This window comes from Onychostruthus taczanowskii, unplaced genomic scaffold, assembly GCF_017590055.1.
Source record: "Onychostruthus taczanowskii isolate IOZ18803 unplaced genomic scaffold, ASM1759005v1 scaffold34, whole genome shotgun sequence".
Taxonomy (NCBI): Eukaryota; Metazoa; Chordata; class Aves; order Passeriformes; family Passeridae; genus Onychostruthus; species Onychostruthus taczanowskii.
This window is the reverse complement of record NW_024500794.1, coordinates 1,098,519-1,111,396: the sequence shown is the minus strand read 5'-3', so window position 1 is coordinate 1,111,396 and position 12,878 is coordinate 1,098,519. Positions and strand designations below refer to the sequence as shown.

At 39.0% G+C, this 12,878-nt stretch overlaps 1 protein-coding gene across 6 annotated transcripts in view; it reads right to left on the bottom strand.

Annotated features, from left to right (window-relative positions):
* The window catches only part of WARS2 (tryptophanyl tRNA synthetase 2, mitochondrial), a 46,620-nt gene that overhangs the window by 20,619 nt on the left and 13,123 nt on the right, over positions 1 to 12,878 (bottom strand). For all 6 annotated transcript variants that reach the window (XR_005953157.1, XR_005953159.1, XR_005953156.1 and 3 more), the window contains exon 2: positions 5,135 to 5,392. Coding sequence is in view for 2 of the 6 variants with exons in the window: in XM_041411082.1 (XP_041267016.1) it covers positions 5,135 to 5,392 (258 nt within the window). In the remaining 4 variants the exon portion in view is untranslated. The remainder of the gene's footprint in view (positions 1 to 5,134; positions 5,393 to 12,878) is intronic.

Genomic DNA, 12,878 nt, shown 5'->3' with positions numbered 1-12,878 from the left:
TTCCCACCTCCCAGAGTTACTGCCTCAATTTGCTTGCACACTGTAAGAATACTGCAGCTGATTATACTCAGAAAATAAATCACCCTATCCAGAAGGATGAAAACTGCAATTTTCCGCCCAGAAACTGAACATTATGTTGTCCAGAAACTCACAGGACTCCTCAGAGAAGTGTTCATGCAGCGTATCAAGCACTGCCTGCTGAATCAACTCTGATGGAATTTTGGTTTCTCTTGGGACATTTAGCATGTGTCTGCTACAATAGATAGGTGGACAGGAAGAACAGCCTGAGACCACATAAAAGCAAAATAAGTTTCTAATATTGTTTTGACTGGGAAGCAGATGAGATACAAGATGGTTATGGGTAAGAACTGAAATGTGTAGTGTACCCACCATGAATCAGAGAAAATGGGTTATATCATATAAGTTTACCACGTGTGCAGATTGCATACTGTCTTCCTTATTTCCCCCGCCCCCCCCCCCATAGTCCTTTTTGGTTTTAATAAAAGATCTAAGTTTTATGAAAGATGACTGTTACAGCTTGTATCAGTTATGGTACAATTTAAGGAATATATTTTCTGTTTCTTCTAATACTCTCACGATATGTTGTATAAGTTATTATTCCATAACTTCTTTTTTATGCCCCGTAGGCAAAGGCAGCCACTTAAAGCATATCTTGACATTATTTTCTCTAAGAGGGTTTCATACATCTTGCAGCTGTACTCCAAATAAAAATGCACTATTTTGAAATATGCATTTATTTTTATTTTTTATTCTTACTAAAATTGTCACTTTTCTGTAACTTCCTACTTGAGAAAATATAATTAAACAAGCTGTAATGAAAGAGCTTCTCTCACTGGGAGGCCATTTTACTGTCCAACATACACCACAATTGTTTTTCTAGATATTCTAATTAAATGTGCTTGTTTATAACCCTTCACAGACAATGTGGTTCCAAACACTACCCTAATTATTCATCGCTATCCTTCTTGCTTCTAAATATTTTCAAGTTATCATCACTTGTTCTTTGTAGCCACTACTTCCCTAGGCTGGAATTCAAGTTTTTATATGGTAATGGAAGTGTGGGAGATATTTGTTGAACTGCAATGCATTAAGACCAAATATACAACCAGCCATTAACTTACTGTTTGTACAAGTTTTAAAACAATATAATCTATAAATGGTAAATTCTGAAGCATACAAAACTAATTTTCATCCAACTAGTACTTTCCATTTATAGGTAGTTTAGCTGTAAATGCAATACAAAAGAACATAGGCCATATGCTCTCTAAACAATACAATAAAAAACTTGCTCATGCAAAATTTTTGTCACTTCTGTTTAATTTTAGTTGAAAGAAGAGGACATCACTGAAATCTGTTCTGGGATTCCAAGTGTACTTCACCTGTATCCTTATCATAACAGCACCTTTTGGACCTAGTATAAGACGAGAGGTATCTGTTCTCACCACACTTTCTCCCAGCAGTCTGTGATTCATATTGTTCAGCCTTTTGTCTCTTGCTTGTATTGAAAAGGCTGATAAAGTGTGTGAAATCTCTCGAGGCAGGTATTTCAGATATCTCTGGATTAGAGATTTGAAAAAGAGCCTAAGTAAGTAAAATAAGTGAGACCCTTACTAAAAGGCACTAGGTTTTGAGAAACCTAGTAGCATTATATTTTTTCACATATGGGCAACATATTCCAGAGAAGCAACACAAGCAGCAAAATAAAAAAGAGTAAGCCAAACAAACAAACAAAGAACAATAAAACCCAAGCCCTTTTCAGCAATTCTAGACCACTCTTGCCCAGTGTAATCCAGAGAAAGTGACAGGACACGACAGCATTTACATGAATGAATACATGAGCAATTCCCTTAGTGGGGCTTACCACTACTAGTATACTACTGTAGTGCAAGAATTTCAATCTGCTTTAGTGCTACAGAATCAGGGTACAGAAAAAGTCATTAGTTGTGGTGAGTTTTGGTGATTAAAAGTTCATGAACAATAATTTTGTTGCATGATGTTTGTTTAAAAAAATGAACAGAAATGTCATTCAGGTTTAATTAAAGAAACATTTCTGTGATCTACAGGTTTGGTAATTTTCTAGATAGAACTCAAAATACAACAATAATTACAGCATGCTAAGCTACGGCGAATTCTCATTTAGCAGTTTGATCAGCTATTGAAAAAAACTACTCTGTCCATAACTAAGTACCTAATCCAGTTTTCTATTTGTGGCTGAATTTCCACTGCTTTCCTGCTGACCTCTGGAAGTACACACACTATTTCAGTATACAATCAGTTTTGGTCACTTTGCTTTACACCTCAGCCAAATGTTTGTAAACAAAAGTAGGGCTTTTTTAGACCACCCTTGGAGACTGCTACAGTGGCTGAAAAGGAGGCCAGCTCCTTTTTTTTTGAAATCTGAGAAATTTCCAATCAAAATCCAGCAATAAACTTCCTTGATTAGCAATAGCTGTAATCCATCTTACACCTTCATTTTTAGGAACAATCATCTCGATGACATTCCATAATGTACTATTTCATTATCATACTAAAACAATAATCACATTAGCAAGGTTCCTGTCTCCTTTCCTCACATCAAGAGCTACATGCAGATACTCCTTTTAATTGCTTCCAGAGAAACATCTGGTGCTGCCTATGTAAATGTAACAGATCACAGTGCATCTCTGGGTATACCTGACCACTTCATACAGCTTGTACAGACTTGGTTTGGGGAAGCTGACAAACCAATTCAGCCTGAACCAGTGCTGAAACAGTCTATATTCACAAACAACTGTAATAGCTTTTCTGACTGCAGTGTGACAATGAGCTTTCAAAAATGTGCTAGAATCAGCCACTTCTGAAAGTTGTATGGATACTTGTGTGGTAAGTATTGGTAAGAATAACATTCAAGACATCAGACAAGGCTGAAACATTTAATCTAACAGTTTAGATTTAATAAGAACAATGACCATTAGATCTGGACAGATAAGGACACAGTAAAATTAAGGTAAAAAGGCAAATTAAAATCTATTTAACTGAGGCCAGCCTAACCACCATAAGGAAAATCAGAATTGTATTTCATTTGATAAAGCTGAACATGTTCAAGTTCAGCTGTCTTAAGTTTTCACTGGTTTTTGACTGTATTGGTACTGTAGAAAGAAAGCACTGCACAAAGAGCCATCATTTCCTGAGTCTGACACCTTTTCTTTGGGGGTTCAAAGACTCAAATCTCTGAATTTTCTATTTTGAAAGACACAACATACTTTCTGTGGCTGAGTGCAACGTAAGATCCTCACTGATAATCTGCTGGCTTCAAGGGAAGCCTGGGTGTTGGTTTTAGCAAGACCTGGAACAGCACTAATTTAGCTTTTAGACCAGTAGGAACATAAGAAAAGCAACACTGGACCAGATCAAATATCCATCTCTGACAGCAACCAATGAAAAAAAAAGAACATAAGTGCAGAAAAGCATGGATATTCTCCCATCTGTGGTTTCACCACTTCCTGTAGAGGTGACTGCTCAGATATGCAACAGTCCCAAAGCAATTTTTCAGATTAATTTGTCGAGTCTCTTTCTGAATTCATATGAATTTCAGCATGCACTGTATCCTGTGTCATGGGGTTTTGTAGCCCAATTGTGGATTTTGTGAAATGCAGCATTGTTATGCTTGTGTTGAATCTTCCAGGTGTTAACTTGTTTTGATATTTGTCAGTTCACATTCTTCAGTGGATAAAACAATTTCTCCATATCACTTGCAGTTTTATAAACATTCACTTTATTCCTCTCCAATTATAACCTGCAAAGCATTTATCCTTCATGCTGAAGAGTCCTCTCTGTGTATCTAGTCACAGATCCTGTGTTGTAACTAATTGAATTGTTCAGCTGCTTGAAAACAAGAAAAAAACCTCTCTAGACTGGTTTTTACTGCATCATTGGCTTGTAACTCACCTTGCAATTATTCCAGCTAATGACTTCATCATTCTGAGGCTGACAAGTCAGAGTAGAGGAAAATTAAAACCCAAGCTGGTAACATATTTAAAATGATAAACAGATTTGAAAAAAATGGGGTGAATTTATTTAAACGTATTTCCACTAGAATTCTGAGATCATTTATTTAGACTGGTTTTTTAACACAGAGGAAAAGTGAAGCAGGAAGTATATCTGTCTTCATCAATTCATTATTCACCAGGGATATAGATTGCTATTTGTAGTTTAACAACCCCAGGAAACTCTGCCTGTAAAGAATCGTGTTGAAAGGGAGAATACAACATCATCTCAGCTTGCACTGATAAAATTCAGATCCTGTGTGCCATCAGCTTTGCAGTTCTGTTGCAAGGTGGACACACACTTATGGGTGTCTTCACAAGAGCAGAAGCTATGACACATCTGTGTCCGTGGAAATTATAGATGTTTGCCAGTTTAGAGTCAGTAACAGAAAGTTCATTAAGCAAGAAACTAACCTGTGTTCCAGGAAAAGATAACATGTGATAGCTATATGCCAAGCAGGAAGGTAAGCCCAGTAACCCTTGGGGTAGTCAAGAGGAGCACATGGTTTACATGTGAATTACCAGATCAGATAGAAAAGCGTCTGCATGAAAAGGAGGTTACAGCAAAGAAGGGAAAGTCCAGAGAAGATGTAACCTCCTGATGACCAAGGTGGAACTGATACAAAAGTTAATCACCTGTTACTTTGTGATTACTGTGCAGCTGGTAGAATGAGTGGCAAGAGCTGATACAAAAACATAGAAACACATTTTCCTTACCTTTATGGTTACACAAGCCAGGTTTATGCATTTATGAGTTAACCTTTTGCGACTAAAGTGACACAGAGACAAATTAGTGGTCTTCTAAAAGGTCTTTGAAGTATATTAGTCATAACCTGTACAAACTCCTAGCTCTGCTTCAGAAATTTACAGTGTACTTACCCCTAAATGGGCTTCTCAGTCATGGTTGCAGCATTCAAAATTTCAAAGCTGCAGCAAAGGACAAGTTTAAAATCCAACACTGCTAACATTTTCTAGGACCACCAACACAAACATGATAAAGGAGTTCAGCAACGCTACACTCATTCATTAGGATGTGTGGAAAGCCACTTAATCAGAAACAAATCCAACAACACAAAAGGAGCACTCACCAGTGACTGCCGGAACAGGAGACATTTCTTTGGGTCAATCCCACAGGCAAGGATGGCAGCAGTGGTGTCCAGGATGTTCTGGCGCAGGACAGCTGGCTCCTTGGGCATGGTGAGAGAGTGCAGGTCCATAATGCTATAGAGCACCGAGCTGCACTCTTCCTGCAGATTCACCCAGTTCTGAATGGCTCCAAGGTAGTTACCCAGATGAGGGGTCCCAGTTGGCTGGATACCCGAGAAAATCCGATCCACGACCACATTCTGTGACAAACATTGGCAAAATAAGCATGCTTTTTCCTCCCCCCCCCCCCCCCCCCCCCCATATTCTTTTATATTTTAAAGTCATTTAAAAAGCCTCATTTATGCCCATCTCTTCTCCCTTCCTGTCAGTGTAGTAATGCATAAATGACCTCAGAACCAATAACTGCAATAAGTCAGTTAAAATACTCTATCTCACAGCAGAGAGACTAAAAACTACCATAATTTTAAGCTGTCAGACTGTATATGCAAAAAAAGACAGCTGTAAACAAGATTGGCGAAAAGTTGGTCTCAGAAACCAAGTGCTAGATTCTTTCATTTCTTTTGCACCAAAGCTGTATGTTTCTATTTAGTTTCTACATCCACACTTCAGTATCTATATCCACTCTGATATAGAAACTTAGGGTCACAGAGCAGAGAAATTCAAGCATTTTTGTTGTAAACTCATGCAATGTCCCAGTAGATTGCCATCTTAACTCCCATAAACATTGAAGTCTTATTTTTCTAGCTGCAAAGAACATTTTGAGCAGTTCCTGAAAGAAACCTACTTCTTGACCCAAAGGTCAAAGAATAATGAAAGAGATCATCAAAGTTCTGAAACTCCCCATTTTGGCAGCAATAGAATTTCTACAAAGAAATACGGCTATAGCTCAAGATCACACCTAGAATACTGTCCATGCATCAGGACCAGTAAAATGTCAACATCGGAAAAGAGCTCACAGAGAAACAGCAAAAACAAAAAAAGACTAAGAAGCTGAGGTTGTGAGCAAAAATTAAAAAGCTTGAAACATGTATAGCTTGGCTAAGTGACAGTTACCATCTCAGAAAGTTTGTTTTCCTGCATCCCAGCCCTCCATCTGACCATTTTCTCAGAGCCCCGAGCTGTCAGCATATGATCAATTACCTCCCTGACCTTCCCAAAGAATTCCACCATATTCAGAAGTAGCTCAGCAATGTTTTATGTGAAAATGCTTGTTACATGCCAAGTTGCAAGAGCATGCAAGACTGCTCAACTTATAAATGAGGGTCCCCCACCCCAGCCACAGCAAATACAACACAAATCCTCAGACTCAGTTGTGTGGCAGGATCATCAACGCCTGTGGCTGCACGATTTTTTGCCTGCTAGATTTTATGAGAAACATCTATAACTTAGCAGGAAGAATTTATTTACTGATGTAGTCTGTTTTCTTTTCTGTGAATCTCTTACAAATGTGTGGGAGAAAAAAAAGACATACAACTATTAAACCACACAAAATGGCAGTAAAAGTCACGGCCAAGTGCCATTACTTTTAACTATTAAAAAAAGGACTTCAAATTGACTTAATTCATTTTGACTCAGACTTGAGAAAAATTAATGAAAACGTGTTTCCAAGTGGAATAGGACTTCATTACTTTTAAGTATGATCTATAGCTCAGAAAAGCCTATACTATTTCTTCCTAAATGCTGAAATGCTGAAAAATTCTCTTTTCTTCTAAGCAAGCTTGTTTTTCAGATCAAGACAATTTTCTTACTCAATGTTTAAGTCTTTGTGCTGATGACAGAAAAGAGCAGCTTTGGGCTAGCTGCCATGCTAATTTCTCCTGCTCACATAAATGCCTATACATTTAAATCTTGATGGCAACCCCTTCATCCCATCCCAAAAATCTTCCTGACTTCTAGTATATTCTTGAGTCAGTTTCTAAGTGCTCTTGGAGAAGCTCCAGCACAGGAGCTTCAAGGTAGTCACTTGAAGCAATGAAAAGCACACCACTTCTTCCAACAGTAATTCCAGCTTCCAGTCCTTGTGTTCCAGTCCTCGACCACCCATGTGCCTCTTTTCTTCATTACACAAAAATGGAGTTATGATACTCAATCTCTCATTTGGCATTTGATTCCTTGTTTTCCTAGGAACCTACATCAGAGCACTTCTCACCCCTCACAGAATCCACTCACCTCCTACTAAGCTACTACCTGGCCCATGACTGCAGCCAGCTTCCTGTTAACACTGAGAAGGGCCAGGTGCTCTCTTACAGAAGGAGGCATTCAACATTCCATTGTGTATAAACAAAATGAAGTCTTACAGAAACTTGGGATTCACTAGACTTTAGAGCTGTATTTCTATTACTACAGGCCTGGAGCAGCTGCTAGGCAATGCAACAGGTACTTCACAGGCATAGCATTTGTTTTTTGCTTCCTATGTTTCTTAACTAAGACAATAAGAAGTCAGAGAGGAAATAGTTGACCAGTAACATGGTGTTCTACCCTCTACTGGGATTCCAGAACAGCTGGTTGTTTGTCAGAGCACATAATATTTTTTCATGTCCCTATCTCCACTCACTAAGTTCGAATTCTGACACTCCTTCCCACAATTACTTCTCCCTACAGTACTGGTTGCTTTCTGGTGCCCATTTATATGCCTGCTTAACAACACCCTTCTTCACAGAACATAATTCTTACAGCCCTACTCTCCATTTTCTTATCAGACAATTTCTTCTCTCCTGTATTCTTTTCTTCCTCCACTTGCACTTTACATCCCTTGCTTCCCCAAAGAGCTCTTACACACAGCTCTTGATATACAGCTCTTACTGTAAGAAGGCACAGATAATGCCATGTTAAGAGATTAGTATTATTATACGATTATTGCCTTGACTCCAGTCACTTAATATATGATTTTTACCTGCATGGTTATAAAAGCTCAGAAACATTATCATGTACCAGAAATCCACTATGGACCCACACCAACTAAAGTATCTTAGGATGACCAAGTCAAAGCATAGTGCAGAAAGTTGCACATCTTCCAACTTCAGTCTAGTAAAAGACAGCATCACCTGCCATGTCTCCTGATGTTACTGCTTCTTTTCCCTGGAGCTCTGAAGCTGGTGCTACTTCAGTGCAGGAGCATCTCTACCCGCTGGGGTAACTGTGTGTTATACCAGGGCACACGAATTTCTGTGCAGTCAGCACAGATCAGCTCATGTGCAAATACCTTGACTCAAAAAGTGCCCACACCCTGAGCCTGCGGAGAACAGTTCTGTCTAGAAATTTTGTTGGTCCCCAAGTCAGGTAGACCCAGTTCCCTTGCAGCTGCAGTCCTTGCTTTGAATGTTTCCCATAACATGTTCATTATTTGCCTTTTCAAGTTCTTGGATCACTGTCCAGTCTGTAGATAATGTTATTATGAACATATTGGATGTATCGGCAAAATTGTTTCCATTAATGTGGGTATAATACACTCAATACATAAAAATGCAATACTGACATTTAAACAGGCAGTCTGAGAATGTCTTTCACCAAGAAAATACAAGACATCAGTGTCTAAGCATAAACTGTATGTTCAAATACTGTACTTACTCCAAATATTCAAAGGCTAACAATGAGCTAATGAAAGGTAGGTTTGTTGCAATACTACATAAGTCAGCATCTGGTGACACACTACATGTTGAAAATAAAACACACAATGTACAAATGGACACAGTTTCATATAAAGAAAGAATCAAGTTCTCTATCCATTAAAGAGAATACCTGTGAAGGCAAGCATGACATCTTTAATGGTGCTTTGTATGTTCAAATGGTAAACAAATACTTACAAAAGGTTTGTTCAGTATAAGGGCAATAAATAGCAAGTGAAAGATTAGAAACAAACAGTAGCAGCATTATATTCAGTCTAAGCTCAGCAATTACTTAACCTGAAGTAGAATTCACAGAAATAAGTAAATCCAATAATGAAAACTGAGCTAGACTGAACCTGAGTAAAGCATTAGCAAATCCATTACAAAGAACAAACCCATACTGGCTCCCAGCTGAGGGACCAGTTGACTAGAAGTCTTTCATCTTTAACTCCTTTGATTCCATTTAACAACATAAAGCACAAGACGTTACAGCAAACAGGGTGGCATGAAATATTCCATTGTGTTAGCAGAAGTCTATATTAAAAAAAGCCCACACAAAACACCCTCAAATGAATCTTGGATTTCTTGCACTAAAAATATACAAAGAACATTGCTCCTTTGGAGAGAGTTTATGTTCCCTGTTTGTTCACTCTGTGAGAAGCAGCGGGCAGCATAGCAACGTGGCAGGGGATTTCTGCCTGGTACCATGAAATCATGGGGCTGGAATGCACTTCAATGGAGCTGTTAGGTCAGGGGATGGGAGCTGTGTGCTCCAAAGTACTGGAGCTGGAAAAGGATAAAAACAAAAGGAGTGAAGACTTCCCAATGGAGCAGAGTGAAAGCCACAAGACATGCAGCTCCAGCCCACAGGCACTCACTCATTCAGACATCTGTAGTGAGCACAGTGTGAGCCTGCTGTTCGTATGTTTAACTCTGTGTGGTGTGTGCACCTACACCAGTAGTTAATGCACGTTAATGCTCACGCCTGCTAAGAGCGCCACATCTGACAGATGAATTAGCACCTACTATCCTTTTTCTCTCTAAAAGGCCTCTGCAGGGCAATTCTAAACACCACAGTGCATTTCTCAGCTGCATCACCAAATGAAGCTTGGCCCCAAACCCATTAAGATTCAGGTGTTCTCTCACCTAACCTCCCTTTTGTCATGAGATCAACAACTGCTACTCCTTATACTGAAAAAATACCAACATCCAAATGCTCTCAAATAATCAGGAATAAGCATTACATCCTTTTCTCAGAGTAGGATGGCTAAAGTCTGGTCCTGCCATCCTGTAGCATGGCCATATCCATTTTCAATGCTAAACAGGAAAGATGACAGCTCCCAAAAATCCAATTCTGCTCTCTTGGACCAAAGCAGAGCTTTTCCCTGTCAAGGGAAACTGTCAAGCTACTGTCAAATTCTGCTCTCTTGGACCAAAGCAGAGCTTTTCCCTGTATGGAAGGCAAGCTACTGTCTAGGACTCAATTAAGCAGTCAAAACCACAATAATTCCCTCTCATGAGATAGATGTGCCAGAACTGGAAGACACACCAAAGGTGATAAAGGAACAGATAGATCCATGCAGATCCAAGCATCCCATGTTACAGAAAATTCTTGGCATCCTAGCTATACATTTCATGTTTAGCTTTATGAATTCTGTCACTGCTGAACACAAGAATTTATTTACCTGTTGGATACACATATTTGCCTGGTACAGTCAAGAAAAAACTGCATCTCAAATATGTAGTAAAATCAGTCGTAAAACAGTTCCCCCTTCACAAAGAGTTACAGAAATAAAATCAAGTGAAAGCATTCACAAAACTTAGGTTTTCAGAATCTCTCTTCTTTACAACTTCACATAAATATTGCCATCACATGCTTGAAATGATAGCAGACAAGCTACAATTATAGGGTAACTTTATGCCTATGGCTTTAGTCTCTTTTGGGTTTTAAAAACAGAAATGTAGTGCCCATTCAAGGAGGTAGGAGAAAGCTGCCAGTAAACAAACAATTCTCAGGATTGTTTTCTCCTTTTATTTTGGCATAGGCATGTTATAAAATTACATAAAAGCATACATAAAAATGTGGCTGGTTGGAGTCCAGTTAAGACCTATTGTTTAACACAACAAACCATTAAATGATCACATTAATCCTGCCCTAGAAGTACAGAGGCAGTGCCTGTCAGCTTCTCAATCTACCCAGTCAAGGGGGAGACAGACACATCTTCAAAATCAAATTCAAAGGAGATTTTTGCAAATTATATCCTTGGAGTGACTGAAGGTAAGGACAAAGCTTTGGACTAACTGGTTTCTTTGGACTTTGTTAATGACTTTATCCCAGCAGCCTAACAGATGAGAGATAGGCTTATGCCTCCATCTACAATATATCTTATAAATATTTTCATTTCTAAATAATAAAAAGACTGACTCACAAACTCACCCTGGGCTGAAACAAAAGCAAGAGATTTTAGACCCAAACCCCACAATGTTACAGAAAATTATTGACAGTATTACAAGAGCAGCTGCAACAGAAATCATCCCCCAAGCTACAGTGATGGTTACCACTCACATGCTATAGCATTTAGCTGCTCTGCTTTATTTGAACAGCCATTTACTCAGGGCAGAACAGGTGAAGAGCCAAGTGAGATCCACAGCATCAGAGCTAATTCTAAACACAGGTGGTGGGCACGACAGAGAGAGCAGGAAGTCGACAGGAGAATCACTGCTGACATGTAGGACAGGGAAAGATTGATGGCTTCCCTCTCTAGTTTTCCCCACTGTGTAGGCACGCAGGGGGTGGGGGAAAGGGACGGAGAAGCTGCTGTGCTGGCGACATAACACACCACAAGGCTCCACAGCACCAGCGCTGATTAATGACACTGGAACGACTCAGGAAACAGCAAAGGATCATTCACAGACTTTGCTCTTCTTGTTATAATTTTATTCGTGGGGATTCATTTTGCCCCAGCTGTCCCAAGCTGAAGCGAGTTCAAATTTGCCAGAAGAAAAGAAAATGTGGAAGTCAAAGGGAAGAAAGAGCAGCATAAGCAAACACAGACATGCATAAAACACAAAAACTGGAAAATTTGAAATTTCTAACATGAAGATCCTCTCAACAGGGATCAAAAATGGAAGAAAAATAAAACGAAAACAACACAAGCAAAACCTTGCTCCAACCTCAGAGACAAAAGAAATTCTTTGGCTGACAAAAGTCACCAACTACTGCATCTTTTGCATCTGTCTATAATTCTTTTATTTTCCTTATTAATACTTTGCAACTTCAAAGCTCTGGTTGCTAAAATAATATGCTCATCTGTTAACACTGGCTTAGCAAAACCTGTCTTGAGACAGTTATTAACCAGCAAAATGAAGGGAAGCCAGACGAGTCACACTTTACGAGCGAAAGCATAAATTTTAAAGCCTAATTGGGACAATTTAAGTATTAATGTGTTACAGAAAAAAAAAAAAAGAAGGAAAAGGGAAACATAGGAGCAGTGTATGTATTACTTCTCTGCAAAGCTGTAGAAACTTTTAAACATGTTTATTTTGATCTGATAATTCAATGTCAAATTCATCTGGTTGAAATGGTATTTCAACATGCTTAATTCTTAAAATGAGAGACTAAAGATGTAACACTAAATTAGAAAGAAACATATTTATATCAGAGCAAGTTTTCAGATAAATAGCTTCTGAGTAAAGATTAACCCATTGCCCAGAAACTGAACTAAATTAAGATTTAAACAGAACTGCCTAGTATCCCTTTCTTGAATGTCAAATGCACTCAAACTTCAGTAGGACTTTAATATTTATATTTCAAATGAAAAACACATTTGAAGGAGGAACATTTACAGAATATAATAACCCCATCCAGTAAATTTAACTCTGCCCTCTAGGGCTAGCAAATGAACTCAGCGAAGCTGCGGCTGGGTTAGGCTGCCCTCTCACGCTGCCTTGGTACAGATGACTCAGCAAAGGGCTCCTTTCATGTGGCTCGCTGCATCCCGCAAGTGGATTCCCTCATTTGCTTTATGAGCCCCACGTGCCACTCAGGGTGCTAATGACAGCTGCACTGACAGACCCGAGCATTATCCACAGCCAGGCTGCCACAGCTCTGCCGCCACAC